General features: G+C 38.2%; 1 protein-coding gene across 1 annotated transcript in view; it reads left to right on the forward strand.

The window, feature by feature from the left end:
- ERBB4 (erb-b2 receptor tyrosine kinase 4) overlaps nucleotides 1-24,765 on the forward strand; it is a 1,152,669-nt gene that overhangs the window by 730,072 nt on the left and 397,832 nt on the right. Inside the window, exon 4 of the mRNA XM_075528902.1 lies at nucleotides 7,027-7,161. Coding sequence (XP_075385017.1) covers nucleotides 7,027-7,161 — 135 coding nt within the window. The remainder of the gene's footprint in view (nucleotides 1-7,026; nucleotides 7,162-24,765) is intronic.

The following is a 24,765-nucleotide window of genomic DNA, read 5'->3' on the forward strand; positions in this document are numbered from 1 at the left end:
GACAGACTTAGGTGACTTGAGGTGATGACAGTGAGAAAAATACATTGTTTTATGTCAAAGAAAGTCAAAGCTTTCCTTAGCTTCCTCTTGAAAATAGTCTCTAATGTTACTTTGAATTTTAACTTCTTGATTGTGTTTGATAGTTTGGCCAGCCAATAGACGTCTGACACATACCTTGGTCAGATATCCCCCACTGTAATTAAACAAGTGTAGTGTTTGAATGTTATTATTTCCTTATTATTGTCATATGAAGCAAGACATTTAGATATGCAGTCACTGCTCAAGTTAAATATTTATATCTTGCATAATATATACTATACCATTATGGGTGGTAGATTGGAGAGTACAGTTAAGATATTTACTGTTAACACCAATTATGCAAACTAAAGCAGAATATGACTGGCTGCATCTAAAATATCATCTTTATTTTGAAAATGAGAAAAAGACATTCAATCTTATTCATCAAATTGTTACAAATTGAATGAGGTCAAAGCAATTTTGTGGACTTAGACCTAGTAAGGAAGTCATATTAATTCCTACGAGGAGGCTTCCGAAAGGTCATGGAAAATGAAAATCAAAGATAATGGGATTTTTCCTCAGACTTTTTGAAGTCTTAATTGTAGTTTTAGAGAGAATTTCACATGACAATTAGGTTATGGTACAAAAGACAGGAAAACTATTGAAAAACCATCACTCAGTACAGTGTCACATTTTCTTTTGTGATTACATATTTACAAAATATCAATGATTCTGTAAATGGGCACTCATTCCCAAATTCACCAAAATACTTAGTGTTTTACAGGAAAGAGAGAAACACCAAACACATGTCAATAACACACACGTTTCCTCTTCTTTTGTCTTATGAGAATCACATGTGTGGTAAGCACTGGCATGTGCCCAACCCTTGCCATCAAAGGTTGGCACACTGAGATTTGATGTCCTTGTTCCATATTCTACTGTCACCGTGTACTTTCTGAAAAAATATTTGAAGCAAATATGTGTTGGATTCGCAGTTTAAAATAAAAACATGTCCGTCAAAAATGTTGATGAATACTAATAATAAATTTCATTTGGCTTACAAATTTTAAAACTTACATTGGAGAAGAGGATATTTAAGTTTAAAAATATACAGAGAGGGTATTCAAAAAGAACAAGGAAGAAGTCTATTATATTTTCTTCCATTTTTCTATGATTTTGAGGCCTCCTGTATGTATGGTTGCATGTTTTTATACATATGTGTGTGTGTTATGTGTGATTCTTGCTGATTAAGAAAGATCTTTATTGATTTTACAGTATATTTACTATCCTCAGGATGCTATATAGCTTTTTTATTTGATTTGTTTTCTCTCATGAAGCAAGCATGCAATTTTAGGTTCCCTTTGTCTTCTATATTGCATAGCAATAGAGAATATGGATATGATGCATAAAAAACCCTGACTTGATAGAATCATATGGGGAAAAGATAACTTCCAGGTTTACTCTGATTAGGTATAATATAACCTAAATTTTGGAGTTACATTATGAAGTAAGAGTAATCAGCCTTGTGTGGCCAATTTTGGCTCATTAAGTCTGTCATCTACTGTCATCTAGTAAGTCTGACTCACAGTAACCCTATGTGAAGATTGCTGATGCTATAAGTCTCTGTGGGAGCAGGTAGCCTCAGCTTCCTCTTGATATAGCTGTCTCTGCATCTACATCAATAGCTATGTCACCTATATCTACATCATTTATACTTAGATCTAGATTTTTTTGGTTCAGATTAATCAACTCTCCTTTAACTATTATTACTAGGTGAAGCTGTAGATACAGTTCTGAAAATTATCTTTTGCCTTTGTAGAGCTGAGTCTGATTATATTTTGGCTTACAGTAGAATTGTCCTTTAGAGTTTGCAAGGCTGTAATCTATATAGAAGCATACTGCCACATTTTTCTCCCGGGGAAATGCAAGTTACATTTAATATTCCCATTTGACAGTTGTTTTGTTGCAATTTACATACTCTAAATACAAAAAGATTCTTGATCTTTTATTTCCTTGCATGTGTTAAGATAGTCGGGGATTTTTGATATGCTGATATAATTTGGTATTTACCAGAATTTTTTTCAGTAATAGAAAGGTCTCTCCAATCCCCAAGAATAGCATAGCTAATATAATTTATTATATTTAACCATGCAATTTATAACAGATGACAGTTTTGTTTTTGTACTCACTAAAGGTAATTTTTCTAAGCTACACTTTTTCTATCAATTTATTAAAAAATGATCAAAAATATGTTCTTGCCACTCAGTTTCCTCTGGGTGGAGAATTTAAATACAGTAGAATGAGATTTCCTTGAGTTCATTTACTTATTCAACAATTCTGAGTGTGTTAGTCTGGGTAGACTAGAGAAACAAATCCATGGACACACATATGTGCATAAGAGAATTATATACAAGAGTAATTGAACATTGAGAAAACATACCAGCCCAGTCCAGATCAAGTTCATAAGTCTGATATTAGACCATATTTCCAATATCAATCAATAAAGTCCTCTTCAGACTCACAAAACACATGCAATGACACAGAATGAAGGAAGATCACAGGCAAGTGGGTAGAAAGTCTTTGGATCTAGTGTCATGGGAAACATCTCAGTGCTGGCAGGGATCTCTCTGTGGCTTCTCTGGCTTCCAAGGTCTGGTTGCATCCATATGGCTTCTGCAATGTCTCCCAGGGAGTACCAGAGAGAGAGGTGTCTTCCACCTCCAAGGAGGAAGTACCAGATTTTCCAGAATTCTCAGGAGAAGGCCATGCCCACAGAAGTCGCATTGGCTATCTCCAGATTGACAGCCTAGACTCCACCCCTACATTCTTTATCCTTACATTGACACCAGATTAGGTGACGACCACACTGAGGGTCTGTTATACCCCAGGCCTTAAGCATCTTTGTTTGGGGGCCAAAGACATGTATGACTCATTTGCTAATCTTGCTTATACTTAGAAATTTGAATTTTGTATTTTGAATTTAATTTTTAATCACAGTAATGCATGCAAGTAAGAGAATACTCTTGGTGTAAAATAGATGGCAGCTTTCTTAAATCTTTAGTAAGCTTTCTTAAATCTTTAGTAATCTTTATGTGTGGGGAGCTGTGCTCTTCCTGGGTGTTAGCAAAAATTGACTGAAAGGATAGCCAGATGGTTTTCTGGTATTTACTGGGGGAAATGTTTTACCACATTTTTTTTCCCTCTCAATGCTTCACCCTTCTTTATAAGCTAAAATTGTATCTAAGCTTATAGTGCTAAGGAGGAAAGAATTATTAGGTACCCCTTGGTCTACTGAGTACATTTCATCTTGAGAACAAAAATAAAACTAAATAAATATTTCTTCACCAAAACCTAAAAATTATTATTTTAAATACGTTATAAAGTTAGAGGAAATCAATGAAGATGTAAAAAAAGATAAATAAATGTGAAATCACCATCTACAAACTATTGAGGAAAGCAAGCTACTCCAAAGAAAACTTAAGAGAAAGCTTATAATATCCATTTTATAACTGTGGCGTTTTATCATTCAGTAGCAGAATCTCATGGAGTTTAGGTCAAAGATTAAGGAAAAGGAATATAGTTCTAGAGAAACACATTCAAATACACAAATAATCTCTCCATAATGAAATACTAAACATTTATTAATCCTACTAACTAGAATTGCTAACAGATGCTGGGTTATGAATATCATACCAAGCTATGGGCTTTCACCACAATTTGAAATATTGCCATGGAGGATTATATTTAAAACATCATTGAATCTTCTCTAAGTCTCTTTTCCAAGTATAAGTCAAAGCTCTTGAACAGGATATTTCTAAGAAACAAATGTCTCTGCATTGGTAGCAGATTAAAATGGTTGAAAAAAGGGAATTTGATGAGAATATTATTCAGTACAATATAATCTGGTTCTTTTAGAATATCTTTGAAAGGAAGTTGGAGATAGATATTGCGTTCCTCCAATGTGTAGGATTTGAATTAAAATGCAACTCCTGAAAAATACAGACTGTTTCTACAATTTTTGAGCGATTACCTTTTCTTTTCACATATTTTTAACATAGTACTTTTCCAAATGTTGACTGAAAAATAACCTTCATTTCCTGGATAGCAGTCAAAATCTCCTTTCTCTGTCACCTAATGAGGAATTATTCGTAGAACAGAAGAGCATCAGCTAATGTCTCCTGAGAATGCTATTAGTATGAAATGTTCACATTTCTTAGATAGAAACATTCATGTGGAAATCCATTTCACAATCTCTCTTACGTCTTACATTCCCCTTCTGCTTTGATAAAGGCTGTGTAGTTAGGTCATGAAAAATAGTGAACTTGGTGTTAGAAGTAGAAAGATGATCTCATTTCTTCCAGCCCCCCCCCCAGTCACCTGAAAAATATGAAACTAAAAGACAGTGAGAGGATGAATGATAAAAGGAGGCTGATTTTAAATGTGTCAAGTCCTGAACTACTAAAAGATAATATAGGTTTTCCACATGTAACCAATTAAGGCATTTAGGGGGTGTCCACCAATCTTCCTTCCTCAAATACCCATTTAATGATGTCACATACCTCTGCTTCTTATCTTCCACCTTTGTTACAAGAAATACCCCTAGTGGCCCTCGGGGAGAAGTCTTATGCTGCGAAATCACAAGGTCAATGGTTCAAACCTATCTTGTGCTCCCCGAAGAGAAAAATGAGGCCTGCTGAATGAGTGATCTCAGAAATCCTACAGAAGTTTGCTTTGCACTGGAATCAATCTGTTGGTAGTAGATTTGTTGCTGTTCTTTTTGTTGTTGTTTGGTGTAAAATGGGATCTGGGGTAAGCTAACAAAGAAGCCCACTATTCAAACTCACCGGCCACCTGGGGAAGAAAGATGTGATATTCCTCCTTAAATACGGACAGCATTGAAAACCCTAGGGAGCAGTTCTATACCACGCTATCAGGTGGTTATGAGTTAACCATCAATGGAGAACAAAGGGTTTTGTTGTTGTTATTGTTATGCTCAAGTTAAGGAGGCCTAGTGGCACAATGGGCAAAGTATTGGGCCACTAACTGACAGGTAAGCCGTTCACACCCAGCAGACACTCTAGGGCAATAAGATGAGGCAGCCTGTTGCTGTAACCCCCAAGGAACAATTCTCCTGGCTCTTGTAGGGCAGCTATGGGTCAGAGCCATCTCGACAGTGCCCATTACACAGGAGGGAGTTTGTCCTTAAGACAATGAGTGCAGACCCTGCCCGTTTCTTCCTTCTCTTCCTCACTAACATGCACACTGGTACGAATGGAACTTGGGCTGCCAATATATCCCCTTAACCAAGTGCTTATTTCATCTCCCTTGTAGTAGACGTGGCCAGGGGATTGTTCTGGCTAACCAAACGTAGGCATACGCCTGAGTGAGACCGTTTCTGTCCAAATAGAAAAGTAAAGACTAACTAGGAAGAAATCTTATGACTTTTCTGCCTTATTTTTGCCTTGAACTGGAACTGATGCCTTTAGGTTCAAATGCCACGTTGTGCCTGTAATGGCGAAAACCAGTAAACTGAAAATGGCAGAGCGGTTTAAGTAAAATCTGCACCTGCCTCCTTATTGATTTTATGTTATGTGAGAAAGAACTAAGCTCCTATTGCTTAACAACTGTTAATAGCACTTTTAGTCCTTTTAGCTGTCTTCTTATTGATTAAAAGGGGGCAAAATGTAATAGATATTGAACAAAAAATTCCTGTGTACGCGTTAGTTAGTATCTTCAAATAATAAAGGTAATAGTTTCAGAGTACATATCCCACTTTTTGTCTATAATTTAATACTCTCTGGAGATTTCATGTATGTGGTCAGCCATTTTTCATGGGTAACAGTTTAGTTAACCAAGACCAAAGATGTGATAAATACAATCAAGTAAAAACTGGCTTTTATTTTAATGTACAACCATACTCTTGTTTCAATGAATTATAAGTTTTAAAAATTATATCTTGCGTTATTTTATTTTACAGAATAACGAATGATTCTATTGACTATATTTAAGATGTCAAAGACCATTTTTCTGAATGAGGCATTAATTTTTCCATTCACTCCATGATAATTATGTTTATATTTTCTCCAGTAAGTGTCACATTGATTGAAACACTCTTTATAAGGGACCTTGACAAGTTTTATAAAACATCTTTAAGAAGTATTCATGCACTATGACTTGAGATGGCACTTGTAGAAATGCATTGTAAATTAGTATTCAGAAAGAAACTGAGTTTCACTTTTTTATGTAATGTTAATGCTAACATATTTGGAGAGAATTAAATTATCAACAGTAAAGAATTGGCTAAATAATTACAATTTAATTTATACTCTAGCATATAATATTCTTATTAAAATAACAGAACACTCAAGACCGAAATCTAAAACCAGTACCATGGAGTGGATGGTGATTCATATCGATCCTATAAGACAGGGTGGATCTGCCCTTGTGGCATTGATTCCAAGAGTTTAAGTCTTCATGGGAATAGAAAGCCTTGTTTTTTCTCGTTGAGCAGCTGGTGGTTTTGAACTGATGACTTTGCAGTTAGATGCTTCTGAAGTAAGTCACTATTCCCACTAGGACTCATAAAAATGTTTTTTTTCTTTAATTATATAATAATGATATGTATGTAATATTTTGTAACTTTATATTTTTATTAATATTATATAATGAGTATTCAACATAGAAAACCAGTAACACTAAATATTCATTACATAATATTAATAAAAAGAGCAGGTTATACATTATAACAAGCATATTATTTCATTTGGAAAATCTGAAAAATAAAGAAAAACGACAACTCTCGATTCTGACTCAGAGAAAAGTACTCGTAACATTTTCACGTAGTTTTTACCTTATTTTGTTTCTATAATTAATGTATATAAATCCTTAAAAATGATGGTTTGCCAACATTAATCCCAGTTAATGTCTGATGTGAGCATTGTGTTTTTAACCTACCCACGCAACACTGAGCAGTATGAAAGGAAATCTCTGTCTCTCTCTCTCATACAGAAATCCTGCACGGTGGAGTCTATGTAGACCAGAACAAGTTCCTTTGCTATGCCGACACAATTCATTGGCAAGATATTGTTCGGAATCCATGGCCCTCCAACTTGACTCTGGTGTCAACAAATGGTAGCAACGGATGTGAGTAGCATTATGCATTTCAGTGGTGAAAAATGCTTCTGTAGAAAAGAGCAATTGGTACTTGCTATTCCAATGGACAGTATGGTAAACTGTGATTACATCTTTCAAACTGTTCAATTACATGCGAGTAACAAATAACCCTGGTCTATATTTTGCTCCTAATTAATGATGTCTACTTGACCCAAATTGTCTTATCACGTGCAATCGTCCTTTCAAACTTCTATATCAGAAATACCACAAGTGGGGCCTTAGCAAACGGATTTCTTTACTCACAGTTTAGCAGGCTAGGAGTTTGATGTGAATTCTGGGCATTGGCTGTAGTGCAAGGCTCTCTGTTGCGTTCACGGGAAACCTGAGTTTCAGTGTCTCTGACATTTTCCGGATGTTCTCCGGAGATCCAGGTGGCACGGACCCTTATCACCAATTGGATTTGCTTTCTTGTGTCTAATCTGTGTTTATATATTTTATTCGAGGCTTGTACAATTCTGATCACAATCCATACAAGCACTCATTGTGTCAAACACATTTGTACATTTGTTGCCATCATCATTCTCATTCTACTTGAGCTCTTAATACCAGCTCCTCATTTTTCCCCATCCCTCCCCCTACCCCCTCCTTCACAAACCCTTCATAATTCATAAATTATTATTATTTTGTCATATCTTACACTGTCTGATGTCTAATCTGTATATTTTTATCTACAACAAAAAAGTAGATTTTAAAGTGTTCTGCATGGTCTCTAACCAGAATGCGGGTGTGGACCTAGTGTCCTAGATTTTTATAGCTCCCACAACATTGGCAAATTGAGTACCAGAAATGAACTGCCTTTTTCTGTGGAAGATTTTAAGAATAAAATATTGATAATATAAATGAGTTTATATTTCACATTCTTAATTTTTCACTTCTCCAAAAATCTTCATGGTAACCTTATTACAATCTCAAACACTGTAAATAGAGAAGAAGCATAGGTAGGTTTCGTTTTAGTCATTAGCCTAACAAAGTTCCCAATTACCTCTCCATGTAAGTTATACTACTGCTACCTCAGAGGGACTGTCATATCCCTAGTGTCTAAAGTGATTAAATGAGAAGGACATAATATTTAAACTACTCTCAAGACTGTTGAAAAATATTTTGTTTCATTTTCATAAAGCAAGCTGTGTTATCCTCCCATTCATTATTACTGACATTTGCATGAATACAGGATCTTTATCAAGTCTTAATCTGGTTTTATGTTTCTCATCTATTATATAATTCCCATCTGAAATCATATTGTCTTCATATAGCTCAATAATTATTTGCTATAATATTGATTGTGTTGTGTTATAATGCTTCTGTAGGAAATCATATTCCCAGGCACAATTATTAAATTTATGATGGCCCTAATAATATAATGAAGATAAATGAATATATTTTATGAAAACTGACAGCCAGATTGTTAATAAATGGCTAACCTTTTTTGTATGTAGAATAACATAATTTTCATGCCACCCTTGAGCAGAAATTTGTATGAGATTTTATCTTTGTGGGGTTCAAGTTGCCAACCTTGTAAAATTACAGTGGAATGAAAAAAGAATGTGCTCTCACTAATGGGGGAAAATGAGATGTTTCAGAAGTGGCATCTATTTGGAGATTCTCATAATACAGTACATTATATTGAGGAGAAAAGAGCATATTGATTGGGTGGGAGGAAAGGCCTGCTGTCTCTTTGAGCATCAGACAGATGAGCCTGAAATACTTGTATGAAAGCAAGTAAGAATCACATTGGAGACAGAGCCAAGAGGGAAATATGGCCACCAGCCTCCCGGGACCTCGGGCAGGAAAGCTGGGGGCTCGTTGCTCTTCCACAAATGGCGTCCCTTTGTCCTCTCGCTTTTCAGGATAAAGTTGGACTGCTCTGCCCACAATGAAGCCACTGTGGCTATTTTTTTTTCACATGCAAACAATTGCACATGCAAAACTTATACATGTTGAGTTGTAGCCAATGGCCCTTTACAAATGACATCCCAATTGCTTGTCAGCATTTTATTCTCTCCATAGTTGTTACTGATATATTGTGTATATTGACTATATCATACCCAATCCAACCAGTTGTCATGGAGTCTGTTCAGACTCATGGTGACCCCTTATGCATCGTTGTCACTCTATAGCTTTGCTCCACCCGGCCTTCCAGGGCTAAGTGTTTAAAAGTGACTTTGCAGAACTTTCTCTTGAGGCACCTTTGCGCGCACACAAGCAACCAACCTTTCAATTAGCAGCCAAGTACGTTACCCATTTGTACTTCCAAAGGATTCTAGAATACAGCAGAGTTGTAATAAACAAACATTTAAAAAACACAAGAAAACAAAACTTCATGGTCACTGAGTCAATTCTGACTCCTAGTAGCACTGTAGGACAGAGAACTGGCCCTGTCCCTTCGGGCTTCCAAGACTGTAACTCTTTATGGGAGTAAAACGTCTCATTTTTCCTACTTGGGGTGGCTGCTGGTTTCAAACTACTGACCTTGTGGTTAGCAGCCCATTGCATAGCCATTACATCCTCAGGGCCAGTTATTTCCGATTTCTCTTGATTTTCCTGCTGGGTGATCGCAGACACCCCATAGTTTTACAAACGACTTCTGTGCTGGGGTTGCCAGACCACCAACCAATCCATCACCCAATTTTAAAAATTAATACTCATCCCTGACTTCACTTTCCCCTTGGTTCTTTGCATTTATTGCATTACTAAGTAAGTTTGATTTTGCCTATTCCTTAATGTTTCTAGATTCTTATTGCAATTACTCTACTTCAAGAATTCATTTACTGCATAGAATACTGAAGCAATCTCTGGATTGTTAGCATTATTTTGGACTTACTGGTAAATCCCATAAATCTTTTTCCATAATTACTTTAAAGGCAAAGGTATTTTTTGCACCCTAATGGTCAGAACTGAAGCCAGTATCTTGGTTCTTCTTTAAAATAAAAGTTTCTTGAAGAACAGGTTTCAATCAGCATTTCTGCTATCTGTAAACAGGTCTACACAAGAAGGATAATACTAGCATAAAAGATTAACAAATTTAAAAGATGAGTGCAAAAATAGGGGTATTTTCTCTTATTTGTCATTGTTTTATGCAATCCCTCATGTGAATAAAAGTTACAAACTAGAGAAATGTATGATTCACTTTTAATGGTTTTAGATCCAATGACAGATATGTCTTTGATTTACATTATCTGTTTCATGTGTGTGTATGTGTGTGGGTTAATGTATATGAGCAAGGCGAACCTAAAGTATTCATTGAAAAGGAACCTGAAAGCTAATGGAATTTTCCAACAAACTTTTTTGAAGCCCACTTGTGCATATAGGGTGGTTATAATTTGGAATTGAGTCAATGAACATCAGTGAAATTTTGTTTTGTTCTGTTGTGATTATTTGTGGATGTGGGGGGGCACTTCAAAGAGTTTGTGCAAGATTGAATAGAATTAAAATATTGTGGAATTATGCCAAAACTTTTTGAAGCCCCTCATTTATATGTGCATATACATTTATTTATACATATATATGAAAGTATACAATATATTTGTTTATTTTCCATCCATTTTAAAAACAAATATTAATTAGATTTATAATGAAATCCTATAAATCATATTATTTTGACATAAATCATTACAAAATAGGTGTTTTTTAAGCAATGTTTTATTAAACATGTAAAATCATGTATATATGTCTTGCAAAATGAATCATATTATAAGATAGCAAAGCCTTTTCAAGAGCAACCTGGTTTTTGTTGACTACACTTTTGGGCTCTAATTGAAACAATGAAGAGGAGGACTGAATTGTCTAGAAAAACAACTGTAAAATGATACTATTCATTTAAAGATTTACCTTGGGAATATTTTTAACCAAGAAGTGTTTTCCAACCTGTATTTGTTGTAATAGGCTGATCGAAAGTTTACTGGTCTAAGGAGGGATAGATGTTGTCTCTGTTAGGCAAATTCCCATGAGAACTTATCTCACATTCTGACATTTTTGCATATTTGAGTCAAATAGGGCTTGTTCAGTAAACTAACTTTCAAAGAGAAAAAAACAAATGTGGTAAATACTATTTTATTCAACTGGGGCACCTTAGTGACTACTGTCACCACAGACATGGAAATGATGGGAATAACCTTATAAGCATTCAGTCAATGGGAGCATAGGAGATCATTAGAGTAGAAAATTAATAAGCCAATGATACAATTTCCTCAGAGATCAAATTATGCAGTTAAGAGAATTTATTTTAAAGCTTAACTTTTGCCTTTGTTTGTACCTGGCAGTTTTGGGGGTTTTTTGTTTGCATTTTCAGATGTGATTATTCTAATCAAATGTTTGTTAACATCTGGAAATCATGCATTCTTTGTTGTGCAGCATGGTCCAATGTTGTAGAAGGACACTGTCTGTCTGTGCAGTGGCAACTAGAAATTTAGCATACATCAGAATCTGCCAGACATTCTGCCTGAAGTGTGGGTTTAAGAATGGGAATCTGCCTGTCTTCCATTTCTATTGCTGACTGCAACGACAGGAGCCAGTAACAATGGCCACACGTATGACTCCTATGATAGCCGGGCACCATCAGCTTTCTTTGCCACATTTGCTTATGCACCCATTTGTCTTCAGTGATTGTATCATGGAGGTGAGCACACAATGATACGAATTTTTGTTCTTTGATGCCTGATAACTGATTCCTTCGGCACCTCATGATCACACAGGCTGGTGTGCTTTTTCCATGTGGGTTTTGTTGCTTCTCATCTAGATGGCTGCTTGCTTACCTTCAAGCCTTTAAGATCCCAGATGCTATATCTATTAATAGCCGGGCAACATCTGCTTTCTTCACCACATTTTCTTATGCACCTGCTTTGTCTTCAGCAGTTGTGTTAGGATGGTGAGCATCATAGAATGCCAATTTAATAGAAGAAAGTATTCTTTCATGGAGGGAGTACTTGAGTGGAGGCCCAATGTCCTTTTTCTACCTTAATACTAAACCTATAAATATTTGCACATAGATCTACTTCCCCACCCTCCTATATAAATATATTTGCATATATACATGTCTTTATCTAGACCTCTATAAATGCTTTTTGCCTCCCAGCTCTTTCCTCTATTTCCCTTGACTTTCCTCCTGTCCCACTATCATGCTCAGTCCCCACCAGGGTTTCAGCAATTCTTCTTGGTTACATTACCCTTGATCATGCCCTACCAGGCCTCCCACACCCTCCTCACCACCAATTTGGATCACCTGTTGTTCCCTTATCCCTGGGTTTATTAACACCACTTCCTTGCCCCCCACAGCCCCCTTTCCCATGTCCCCCTGAACTGTGGGTCCTGTTGTTTTCTCCTCCAGATTGTTCATCCAGCCTATCTTATTTAGACAGACCTGGGAGATAATAACATGCACAAAAACAAGACAGAACAAAACCAAGCAACAATATACAGCAAAACAACAACAAACCAATGACAAGGAAAACAAAACACAACAAGAAAGAAAAGCTTGTAGTTAGTTCCAGGATAATTTATTGGCTTTTAAAAGTGTTTTCCAATCCAGTCTGTTGGGGCACCACGCCCTGGCCACCAAGTCTACCTTCAGAATTCCTTGGGGATCTCGCCGCTCCATTCCCTTGCTGTTCTGTTGCTCCCCCCCCCCCCACCCCACTAGTGTTTTACCTTGATGTGGTGGGATCAGAACTGGTGCAATTCCCACACTGTGTCTCCAGTGTTGTTGTCTGTAGGGCTATGGGTCAGTGAGGAACATCATGTCTCATAGTGAGGCTGACCAGGTGGTCCTCTCTGTGGACTGGCTGCTCTAATTGGGGTCATCATCCTCAAGGCCTAGTGGGCCAGGATGTGCTCCACTCTCTCCTCCTCCCCCTTCATCAACACCAATGTGTCCCATCATATATGTCCCTCTCCCGGAGCTGCAGATTCAATGCTGACTTTTGAAATAAATTCTTCTTGGGGGAGGGGCAGGTGTCCACATAGAAGTTGGGATTGGGGCTGGCCCCACAGAACTCTCCACTGGTTCCCTACTTCACACTGCTGGCATGTTGCATTCACATCTTAGAGCACTGGGTTGAAATCTGAGTTGAAATCTGGTCCCTCTTTCCCTGTGGAGATATAAACAATACCCACCCCTTAGGTGGGTTAGTGCCCTATGCCCCGCTACCCACTTTTTTTCCTTTCCCCACTTCCTTTTTAGTTGTCTATCATGTGTATCCCTGTATTTGATCTGGTCCATGCGATATTACCTGGTCCTCACCCAATGAATGTTTGCATCTGGGGTCTTAAAGGCTTGAAGGTAAACAAGTGGACATCTAGCTCAGAAGCAACAAAGCCCACATGGAGGAAGCACACCAGCCTGTTCAATCACGAGGTATTGAAGGTATCAGGTATCAGGCATCATCTGAACACAAAATCTTACCATAGTGAATGAGGTAGTGGGGTAGTTCAGAGTGGAGATGCAAAGCCCATTTGTAGGCCACTGGACATCCCCTTGCAGAGGGGTTTCAGAGAGGAGACCAGCCAGAGAGAGTGCGATGTAGCAATGATGAAAAATATAACTTTCCTCTAGTTTCTAAATGCTTCTTTCCCCCACCCCCACCCCCATCATGATCCCAATTCTACCTTGCAAGTCTGGCAAGACCAGAGGATGTACACTGGTACAGATAGGAACTGGAAACACAGGGAATCCAGGGCAGATGATCCCTTCAGGACCAATGGCGAGAGTGTTAATACCAGGAGGGTGGAGGGAAGGTGGGTTGGAAAGGGGGACCCGATTATAAGGATCTACATGTGATCTCCACCCTGGGGAATGGACAACAGAAAAGTGGGTGAAGAGAGATCTTGAACAGGGCAAGATAGACAAAATAATAATTCACAAATTATCAAGGGTTCATGAGGGAGGGGAAAGTGGGGAAGGAGGGAAAAAAATGAGAACCTGATGCCAGGGGCTTAAGTGGAGAGCAAATGTTTTGAGAATGATGAGGGCAATGAATGTACAAATGTGCTTTACACAATTGATATATGTATGGATTGTGACAACAGTGTATGAACCCCTTATAAAGCAATAAAAAAAGACTCCCGTGTTGGTCAAATGCTGAGAAGTAGTCCTAGTAGTGCAAGTCAGCAAGCACTCAGCTGTCAACTAGCAGGTCTGTAGTTTGAACCTACCAGTAATTCCTCAAGGTAAAGATGTGGCCATTGCTGCCTTAAAGATCGACAACTCTGTAAACCCATGAGATTGTATGTTCTGCCCCACATGGTCATGTAAGTCACAATTGACTAAAAAACAATGGGTTTGTTTGCTTTGTTGTCCACTCTTTAAAGATCAGCAAGTTTGATGATGCCTATATTTCAGAAATATGCTGATTCAAAATGGATAGAGAATGAGTGAACTGTCCAATACTTGAGTGCAGTTTAGAAAATCTGTAGAACTCTGTGATGTGGAACTTTTATGCTATTGATTCCCAGGATAACAATAAGTGATGATTCTTTGGGGGCTTATGTCATTCGGAAGCTAATGGATCCAGGTGCTTATAGACCTTTTCTCTAATTTGTGTATACCTTCTGTAAGGTTAAATTAAAAGCCCTCTTTTAGTATCTCTGAGATTAGGCAATTGGTAACATGTAATCAGAAGACTCATTCTCTCTCCCTGTTCCTCGGTTCCAATCGTCCATTTGGAATAAACTTCACTTTTTATTTTCTCTTGAAAACTTAATTTAAAATGAGTTCAATCAGTCTTTTTTATGCTAGTTTGTACTTTTAATTTCCACTTATTGAAAGTATAGAAAACTTTGTACATAACAATTTTTCAAACAGTTTTGTAAAAATAGAGTTCTATGTAAGGGAATTTGTTTAGTACTGACCTATAGCTATCTCTTAAGAAAAACAGCAAAAAAAAAGTTTTAAGCCCTTCCCACCAGTGTCATTCTTTTTTTTTCTTATTTTAATTAAGAGATAACTTTATTGGGGGTTCTTACAGCTCTTATAAAAATCCATACATCAATTGTATCAAGGATATTTGTACATATGTTGCCATCATTATTTTCTAAACATTTACTTTCTATTTGGTATGAGCGCCTCTCCCCCCCGCCCTTGTGGCCCCTTGATAAATTACAAATTATTATTATTTTCCTATCTTACACCAGCTGTGTCTCCCTTCATCCACAGTTTCTGTTGTTAGTGCTCCCAGGGCGGAGGAGGGGGTGAGGGGGGGCACATGTGCCAATCATTGTGAATAGTTCCTGCTTCTACCCTCCTTTCCCCAACTTCGTCTACCCTTCTGGTATTGCAACTCCCACTCCTGTTCTTAGATTCCTGTGTTGTGAAGTTTTATCTCTTATCTACCTGTGTACATGCTTTAGTCTAACGTGCAGTGAAAGGCAGGGATGGGGTGATGACAGTGGGGCTGAAGAAGCCTCAAGGAACCAGAGGAATATTGTGTGTTTCATCGGTGCTATACTGCACCCTGGTTAATTCATCCCTTCCTTGTAACCCTTTTGTGAGGGAATGTCCCATTTTCTACAGATAGGTTTTAGGTCTCTGCTCTGACTCCCCCTCATTCTCAACAATATGTTTTGTTTGTTTGTTGTTTGTATGTTTTGGGTCTTCTAATGCCTGTTACCCGATCCCATCAACACTCACTATCATGATCACACAGGCCGGTCTGCTTCTTCCCTGTGGGCTTTTTGCTTCTCTGCTAGAGGATCACTTGTTTAAATTCAAGCCATTAAGACCCCCGACATCATATCTTTTGATAGCTGGGCATCATCTGCTTTCTTCACCACATTTGCTTGTGCATCCATATTGTCTTGAACTCTCGTGTCTGGAAGGTGAGGCACCACAGAATGCCAGGTTGTTAGAACAAAGTGTTCTTGCATTGAGTCAGGCCTTGAGCAGAGGCCCAAAGTCGGTCCACTACCTCAGAGTTTGCCTTATAAATATATCCAAACAGGGAAATACCTCTTTTTTATGAGTTAATGTATTTTTCAATGAGCCTTTTTGCCAAAATACATGCTGTTTCATTTAAAATGCTTATGTAGTTAATTAATATTCAATAATATTATAAGAAATGTTTTCACATTGCTGTGACAGAACTGAAGACAGCCAACAATCCACTTTTCTATAACATTGTCATTCCTGGTGTTGGTGGAGTTTGTGAAATTTTACAGCTTAATGACTTTTGCATTCCTTATTCTTTGTCTTCTCCAAGTGTATGCCAGCTGTGTCTCCACGCTAATAATGGCTATAAGAAAACACTAACCTTGCTGTAAATGTGCTTTAAGTTCAGAAGTTTTAAATCCACAGTGTACAGAGGTGACAAGATTAATAGAAAGTGATTAGCAGTTAGACATCTTGGAACCTCCTGCACTTTTACCCGCCGAACATTTTAAGAGAGAAACCCTGGTAACACAGTCAAGTCAATGTTGGACTCTTAACCACAAGGTCAGCCATTCAGACTCAACAGCTACACAAGGAGAAAGATGAAACGCTCTTCTCCCATAATGATGGACAGTGTCAGGAACACTGCGTGCCGTTGCAATGAGTCAAAGTGGAGTCCCTGAAATGGATTTGGCTTTAAGGAGGATTTAGTATGTCATCCTGATATGTTGAAATTTACCAAAAAATTCAAGGTTAAAGTACATAGATCAGAATGGTAAGATAATGGAAAATGAATATAATTTTCACAAATTAAGAGAGTCAGCCTTATCACATGAAAATCATATATTGACTTAAATAATAGCTATCCAATTAATGTAAAATATTTACATTGCATCCATTGTTGATTTTTTTGTGTGACATAAAGCCATGATTATACATTTCATGTATAAAGAAACTTTGTAAAATTGAATTAAAAGTACATTTAAGCCATTCAGAACGGTCCTCTTCTATTTTTCCTCATTTCTTGTTTTCTCCATTATTGGTAAAAATGATGGTGTCTCTGTGTCTTGCTCTGCAGCCATTCATGCATTTCATCATTATGTAAAGGACCATCCTCATTTACTAATGAGAACAATTAGAACCTAATTTCAAAATCACTAGAATCCAAAGCACTTCATTCCCCCCACCCCCAACCCTTTTCTCTCAAATTTTTCATCTCCTAGAGAATGCTAGGAACTGAAAGAGATACGTTTACAAGGCTTGCTTGGCAGTGTGATTTCTTTTTTCGTAATGTTTGTACCAAAGGGGGGAAAAGTTTCACATTTGTTTTCTCTCTCCTTTTCTGTCACATTGAGCTACTTTTAGTTGAAGGCTTAGAATGGGACTGGGGGAGAAGCATCTGCCTGAATGGGAGGGTTGGGCAGTGGAGTTGATGTCTCTATAGGGAGCTGCAAGAAGATAAATTAGGATATCAATTTGCTAACCCCTTTAGCAACCTTGCATGCCCAGACTGTTGGGAATAGTGCTATGCAACTTGGATTTAATTCTTTGCTCCTTGGTAAGAACAAATTATGTTCTATTTAGAGGTGATTCTTTTGGCAATTGTAGGTGCTCTTTCTATGCAGGGGATGAGAAAAAAAGAAAAGAAAATTATGCAGTGACATTTCTCTTAAGAAGTTCTTGTTAAAGTATAAGAAATATATAAAAGAAACAGAAAAGTCTGAATAAAACATTCATGCAGGAAAAGTCATTTCAAAAGTAGTTATCCTAATCAACAACTTCTATTCTCCTATCTGCCTCACCCTTTATTAAACAAGGATTTTGAACTAGATAGGTTTTTTTTCAAAAATATTTTCTATAAAGGCAATTCAAAATCTGTACACAGGAAAGAGAATACAGTATTAAAGCAGCGGCTTAAAACATGTCAAAGTGTATTTTTCAGAGCAAAGACATATTCTGTACTAGGTAAAATGCAATGATAAATCTTGAAAAAAATAAAATACATGCTTAGAAAACCATTCAGTCTTCATTTCTAAATTGCATTACCGTAAATAATTTGAACTATCAAATATTTTATTGAAAGCTCTGTCATGCAGAAAAGTAAGTCAAAAAGTATGACTACTAGTATTTCAGCTCATGCTTTCACAGATTTATTCTAATTAAAATGTCTTTAAATATTTCTCTGCAGTCAGAGGTTGACAACAGACACAATGTCTCAGTAATACTTTTATCTTACTCTCATTAGAGTGCTTTCCAAAAGAAATCAAGATCCAGTCCAAAAACGGGCTTCTCCGAGGGTCCACTGGGCCAATGAATTCAAGACTGAGCAGGTTAGGACAGCTCTCTCTCTCTCTTGGGATTCCAATGGGAACATCTTGATATGTTCTTTTCAAAGGACAGAGAATGATCACAGGGTCTTAATAATATTATGAAGAAATATTAAGAAAATTAAAATAATATTGTGAAAGAAGACCAGCAACATTGAACTATGAATTATTTTCCTTCACAACAATGCCCTGGCTCATTAATCAAAGGACTTCCTACAATCAATTGACTTTCCCCAATATCTGTAGAATGACCATCCTAAAGCAGGCCTTATTTTGACATATACAGCCTTTGTCTTCCTGTGTACATTTTAAATTTACATGGTGTGCTCTTGTCACCTTTGTACCACATGATCATTCTATTCTTTTCTCTGCTAATGTGAATTAGATCCTGGTATCTCTGGACTACCAGTCAGCTATATCATTATTGTATGACCACAGGCAAATTATTCTACTTCTCTAGCCTCAGCTTCCTCATCTGTAATAGGGAACGTTAGTAATTCCCCCTATGTATATTGTGGAAAAATCAATTGTTTAGAACCATGTCTGGTAAAAGCAAAATTTGCATATCTAACTAATGATTAACTCTTTAATATGCCAGCTAATAATATTTGTGCTTTTCTCTCTAGAGTATTAGTATTTAAGTCAGTTACAAGACCAAAGCATTTTCCTTTGGAATCTAAAGATCTAAGGCACAATGGCAAGTCATGGACTGTTAACGAGTTTAAATCATGTTGCCATAGAATATAATAAATTTATATGCAGCGACTTACAAGTTATTTATATTTTGTTTCCTATCAAAATGAACTCAACTTCCAGATCTGTGGAGTAGCACAGCAACAAGGAACTCCACTGAAATAGCTTGTTGATGGAATTGAGTTTTCAAAATATATTATAAATCCATTATCCTTGGATTTCACGTGTGCATGAACTTTAAAGGTGAATTAATGAAAGCATTTTAGAGCAAGACATTTTGGGGCTTATTACTTACTGTAATGCCTTTTGGGTCACTTCTTATAACCTCCATCAATTTTAAAATCCATGTTCCATTCCTCGGGCACACAATGGCATTTTTGAAATGTGCCTATGTGTTAACGTGGGATGTTTTGAGTTTGAGTGTGAGAACTTGATGTAGATGTAGCTCCGTCTCCTGGGAAGATCAATAAGGGCAGGAACAGAAGATGGCACTTCTAACTGCTAGAACTCAGAAGAGCTTGTTTACTAGAGTGCTAGGGGACTCCCTAATCTTTTCCAATGGCTAACAACCCATTTTTCTGTGTTATCTGTCTCAGTGATGTCTCATATCCCCATCTGACTGCTACAGGCTAGCAATCTGAAACAAAAATTCAGTCACAATCTCAGATATAATTTAAAAATGTAGGCTACAAGATTAATGGCCCCAGCCATAATTATAAGGTCCCAAACCACAGGCAATATAAGACCTTTCAAATGTTTACTCAGGGTTGAAGAAGCTGGGTTAGCACTACGTACGGTGTGAAAGGAGTGTGCCTGTAGTAAAAGAAATGTTGGGCTTTTTAATCTGGAAACCTACTGTGTTTTGAGAACTATTAAGAACTCCAGGGAAGAAATGATTCCTTTCCTTGAGGAGCTTATTATAATTTGTCTCATCTCAGCTTCCCCATGATAATACCCATTTCTTCGTAATTCAGGGAAGAATCTAGCTGTACTTGAAGCTGTCTAGGCTATAAGGGCATGAGGACTGTAACAGATGGAAGACTTTGGGTGCTGTCCCACAGAGGGATTTCTAGAACTTCTTTATTGTTGTTGGTAAGTGCCATCAAGTTGGTGCTGACCTGCTGAGACCGCACGTACAACACAGCAAAGCAATCCCGGAACTGGCACCATCCTCCCATGTCTTCCCAGGTGTGAGTCCACCATTGCAGCTCCTTTGTCCATCTCCTTGCCGGCTTTCCTCTTTTCTTGCTGCCCCTCTACTTTACCAAACATGCTGTCCTTCTCCAGGATCTGGTCTCTCTGGAAAAGATGTCCAAATTATGTAAGACAAAGCCTTCCATCCTTGCCTCTAAGGAGCACTCTGGCTCTACTTCTTCCCAAACAGATTTGTTTTCCCTTTTAGCAGTCCTTAGTATTTTGAATATCCTCTCCAGTGCACATTCAAATGCATGGGCTTTGCTTGGGCTTCCTTATTTAACATTGACCTTTCACATGCATATGAAATCACTGGAAAATTGTAAAGAGGTCTCCTGCAGCAGATTGACCCAAAGCCCTGTGTGATTTAATCTCTTGACCATGGCTACCAGGAGCATTGGTTGTATATATTAACAAGAGTACATCCTTGATGACTTCGATCCTTTCTCCATTTATCTTCATAGCACCTATTGAACCAATTGTGATTCTTGTTTCTTTACATCACCCTGTAATCCATACTGAAGGCTGTAATCCTTCCTTAGCAAAAGCTTCAAGTCCTCTTCACTTTCAGTAAACAGATTATCTAATAACAATGCACAATTTATATGCACATCAAAAATTATCAGAGACACACTTGAACAGTAGCTGGATGAAAGGAAGTCCTAAGAAGCAAGGCTGAGTGGATCGATTTAAACAACCATGATGGAGTCTTTAGGTGTGAAGGGGTTGAGATCTGAAGGCTTGGGGTTGGGGGAGGCGTAGAGAGTGACAGTAAAGGCTATGTGAGAAAAACAATGTAAAACGTCCCGGGCTTGGCTTGGATCCCTTGAATGCATGCCTTTGACCGGAGCAGATTTCTTCGTTTGAAACTTTACTCATGAACCCTGTTCTTGGACCGTGACACCGCTCACAAGCTCACAAATAGAGCACGTCAGTGGTTACACTGCGTTCAGCATCCTTTAGCCCCTTTACGTAGCACTCTCGCCTAAGATGGTTGTGGACAGAGACCCGCATCTGGGACACATAGTTCAGTGCACTAATCCACCGCACTGCTCTACGCTTGGACTCTGTCCCTCTTTCTACCAAACACCGCGGACGCATCTCTATCCCTTTCTCTCCCTCTCCGCACAGCAGGGGAAATGATACATAATGTGCTCTTCCAGCAGAAGAGTCAGATTGGACTGCTTTGGCGTGCTCAAGAACGTATTTTTGCTAATGGCACCCTCTCAACCCTCTTAAACCTTCGTCAAAGCACGCGGTGTGTTCTGCAGCTTGCCTGGCCCCGCCTCTCTAGCCGGCAGAAGCTCTGTGGGCACCAGGCCCTCTGCGCCCCCCTTGCCTGTCCTGTGGTTCCACGCTCTTCACGGAAACACTTTCTACTTAAACAATCCTGCCTGGAGATTCACTGATCCTCTACTTCTGCTCACTCCATATCTCAGGTGTCTTTGATCTCAGCCACCTGATACACCTTACAGGCACGGATTGAGTAACTTTGTCTCACATACTTTGCACATGTTGCAAAGTGCGAGCAAGCCTTGTAGAAGAACATCCTGCTTGGCACAGTGAGCGGGAAGGCTCAAGACAAGATCGAGTGACACAATAGCTCCATGCACAGGCTCAAACAAAAACCATGCTGAGGCTGGCTCCGGACCAGGCAATGTTTTATTCTGTTGTGCATAGGATCCCATGAGACTGAACCATCTTGATGGCATCTAACATCAATAACAGCAAAATTGGATATGTAATTAATATTCATTGTATATCTACTTACTATTAATCCTGAATACAAACAGTACTCAACTTACAAGGTATTGGCCTGATGACACACCAAATGTACCCCTGTGTATGTTTCTATAAGGAGATAATACCTCCTCCCCCCCAAAAATGATTTTTTTTCAAAGCTATGTATTTACATTTTTTTAAATGACAACCTTGTCACCTTCAAAGTACTTTCCGTTACACTTAGTACATTTGTCAAGTCAGTGATTCTGTTCTTGGAAACATTTTTCAAACTGAGCAAATTTAGGTGAGTTAGATACATGGGGTAAGGGAGGCATGCTGTTTTTTGCCAAAAACTGACTCACTGAGATGGCTGTGTGAGCAGGTGCATTGTCGTGGTGGACAAACCAATCCCCATCTACCACGTATCAGGTCTTTTTTTCTCACACTGTTGTGCAATCTTTTCACACCTCTAAGTAGAAAGCTTGATTATCAGTGCGTCCTGGTAGAACAAACTCCAAATGCAATACGAGTTGCATTTTCTTCTGCTCAGGAACTTGATGGATGTCCAGAACGAGGTTGTCATCAATCAACATTCCACCTTTTTTGAGATGAGAAAAACACTATTACACTTGGATTTTTCCATAATGCTGTCCTTTTTAGCTTTGTCCTTGTTAGCTGTGTTCAACATCACAACATCACAGCAATTTCTGCGGCATTTTTCCCGAGTCGGCCACAAAATTTTACAACTGCATGCAGTTCTCTTAAATTGTTCATCACACGCACGCACACACACACACACAAAATGAGGTTTGAACAAAATTGCTTTTTTGAAAAAATTCACTGTGACCAGAGAGAACCTTACCATCTGATGCCACTGGGTGCACTAACTCAGAGCGAGTTGCTCAATACTTGCTTAGCAAGAAAAGGTGTACTATGATAACTTCACTATGCCCAGCTCGATTCTGGGATTTTGGGGTACCCACTCAAATGTATCTCATAGATGTATCATATTTTAATTATAATATAATGCATACATACAATATAATGTGTCTTACATATTATATTATACAACATGCGGGATATATTATACACACAAAAGCAAACCATTCGAATAGGAACACTGGTTGCACAGTAGGTTAAATGTTGGGCTGCCAGCTGAAAATTGGCAATTGGAACTAGCAGATGCTCCTCCAGAGAACTCTGAGGCAATCAGCTTCATTAAGGAATGCCAGCCTCAGAAACCCTGCGAGGTAGTCCTGCCCTGTCCTATCAGCACCCTCGGTGGAATCCACTCAACAGCAAAGGGTGATCGCTAGTAAAATGTATCACATACACTGTTGCAGTGATTCTCATCAATCTTCAATATCATCTTTTTAAACTCTAAAGCCATGTAAAATCTGTCAAAGTTGATAATAATTACAATAAAAAATAATGCCAGGGAAAAGCACTGGACTTACATGAGAACTAACATTGTCATTCTGATGTAATTCATTGCAGTGGAACCCGGTGTAAGTTTAGGAGTACCAGCAAACAACGAATCGAATTAAACTATTAAAATAAATAAATGGTCAAAAGTAAACGTTTGAGATGAGCGAGTTGTCTACGAAGAGTTGACATGTAATAAAGTGCCATGTTCTATCTCTAATTCCCACCATTGTGCCCGTGATGGAGTCACGGATGACAGCAGGTGAAGGGGTACATTCAGACAGCTGCTCATTGTTTCTGTATCTCTACGCTATCATCCTGCTCCTGTAGTTGTAGAAGTAGTCCTAATCTATGTAGGAGGTTTTAGTTCTAGATGCTTAGAATTTTCATGCATTTTATTGTCTTCAGATTTTAACACTGACTTGGAGTTTCAGGGTAGCCTTTTATATTAATTATAACTAAGTTTTAAGGATGAATATAACACTTACAAGGATGGTGAGATATAATATAAACAATGCGTTTATTTGAGAGGTGTCTAACTTCAAGCCCTGCCTGATAACTGTATCATACTGTATATATAATTAAACCCATCTTAAGTTTCTATTTTCTTATCTATAAAATGGAGTGAATAATGGCACATACCGTATATACTCGAATATGAGCCAACCCAAGTATAAGCCGAGGTACCTAATTATTCCCCGGGAAACCAGGAAAACAGACTGACTCAAGTATAAGCCTAGGGTGGGAAATGCAGGATGTGAATTAATACAGAGACCACAGGGGAGAGCGGAGCACAGCCAGACACATCCTTACCAGTTCAGCTGCCGCGTAAGTGAATCACTCCGGGTGCTTCTGCGAAGTGGAGCCGTCCACGTCATAGGATGGCTCTGATTGGTTAGATATGAGCAAACAAAGACCCAAAGCCCTGCAGTGTCAGCAGGGCTTTGAATGAACAGCAGAGGAAAGGCAATCACCCGCAAGATGTTACACCTCGCTGGGGTACCACTGACCCGTGTATAGCCCACTTTTTCAGCACATTTTTTGTGCTGAAAAACCGGCTTATACACAATCAGTATGTCACAGTGTTATTGAGAAAATTAAACGAGATGGTATTGGTAAAGCATTTCCCCCGAATACATGTGAAACATTCGTAACAAATGTTTGAGGGTGTGGTAAGGTTGCTAATATCATGATGGTTGGATTATGCAGGTTTATATCAACACCCATGAAAAATCATACCAAAGATATACTAATCGACACCCTTTTGATGCCAACTCACAGCGACCCTGAGGACAAAGTAGGACTTTCCTGTAGGTTCTGAGATGGTACCTCCTAATGGGACTAGAAAACCCAGTT

Source organism: Tenrec ecaudatus, chromosome 13 (genome assembly GCF_050624435.1).
Source record: "Tenrec ecaudatus isolate mTenEca1 chromosome 13, mTenEca1.hap1, whole genome shotgun sequence".
Classification (NCBI taxonomy): domain Eukaryota; kingdom Metazoa; phylum Chordata; class Mammalia; order Afrosoricida; family Tenrecidae; genus Tenrec; species Tenrec ecaudatus.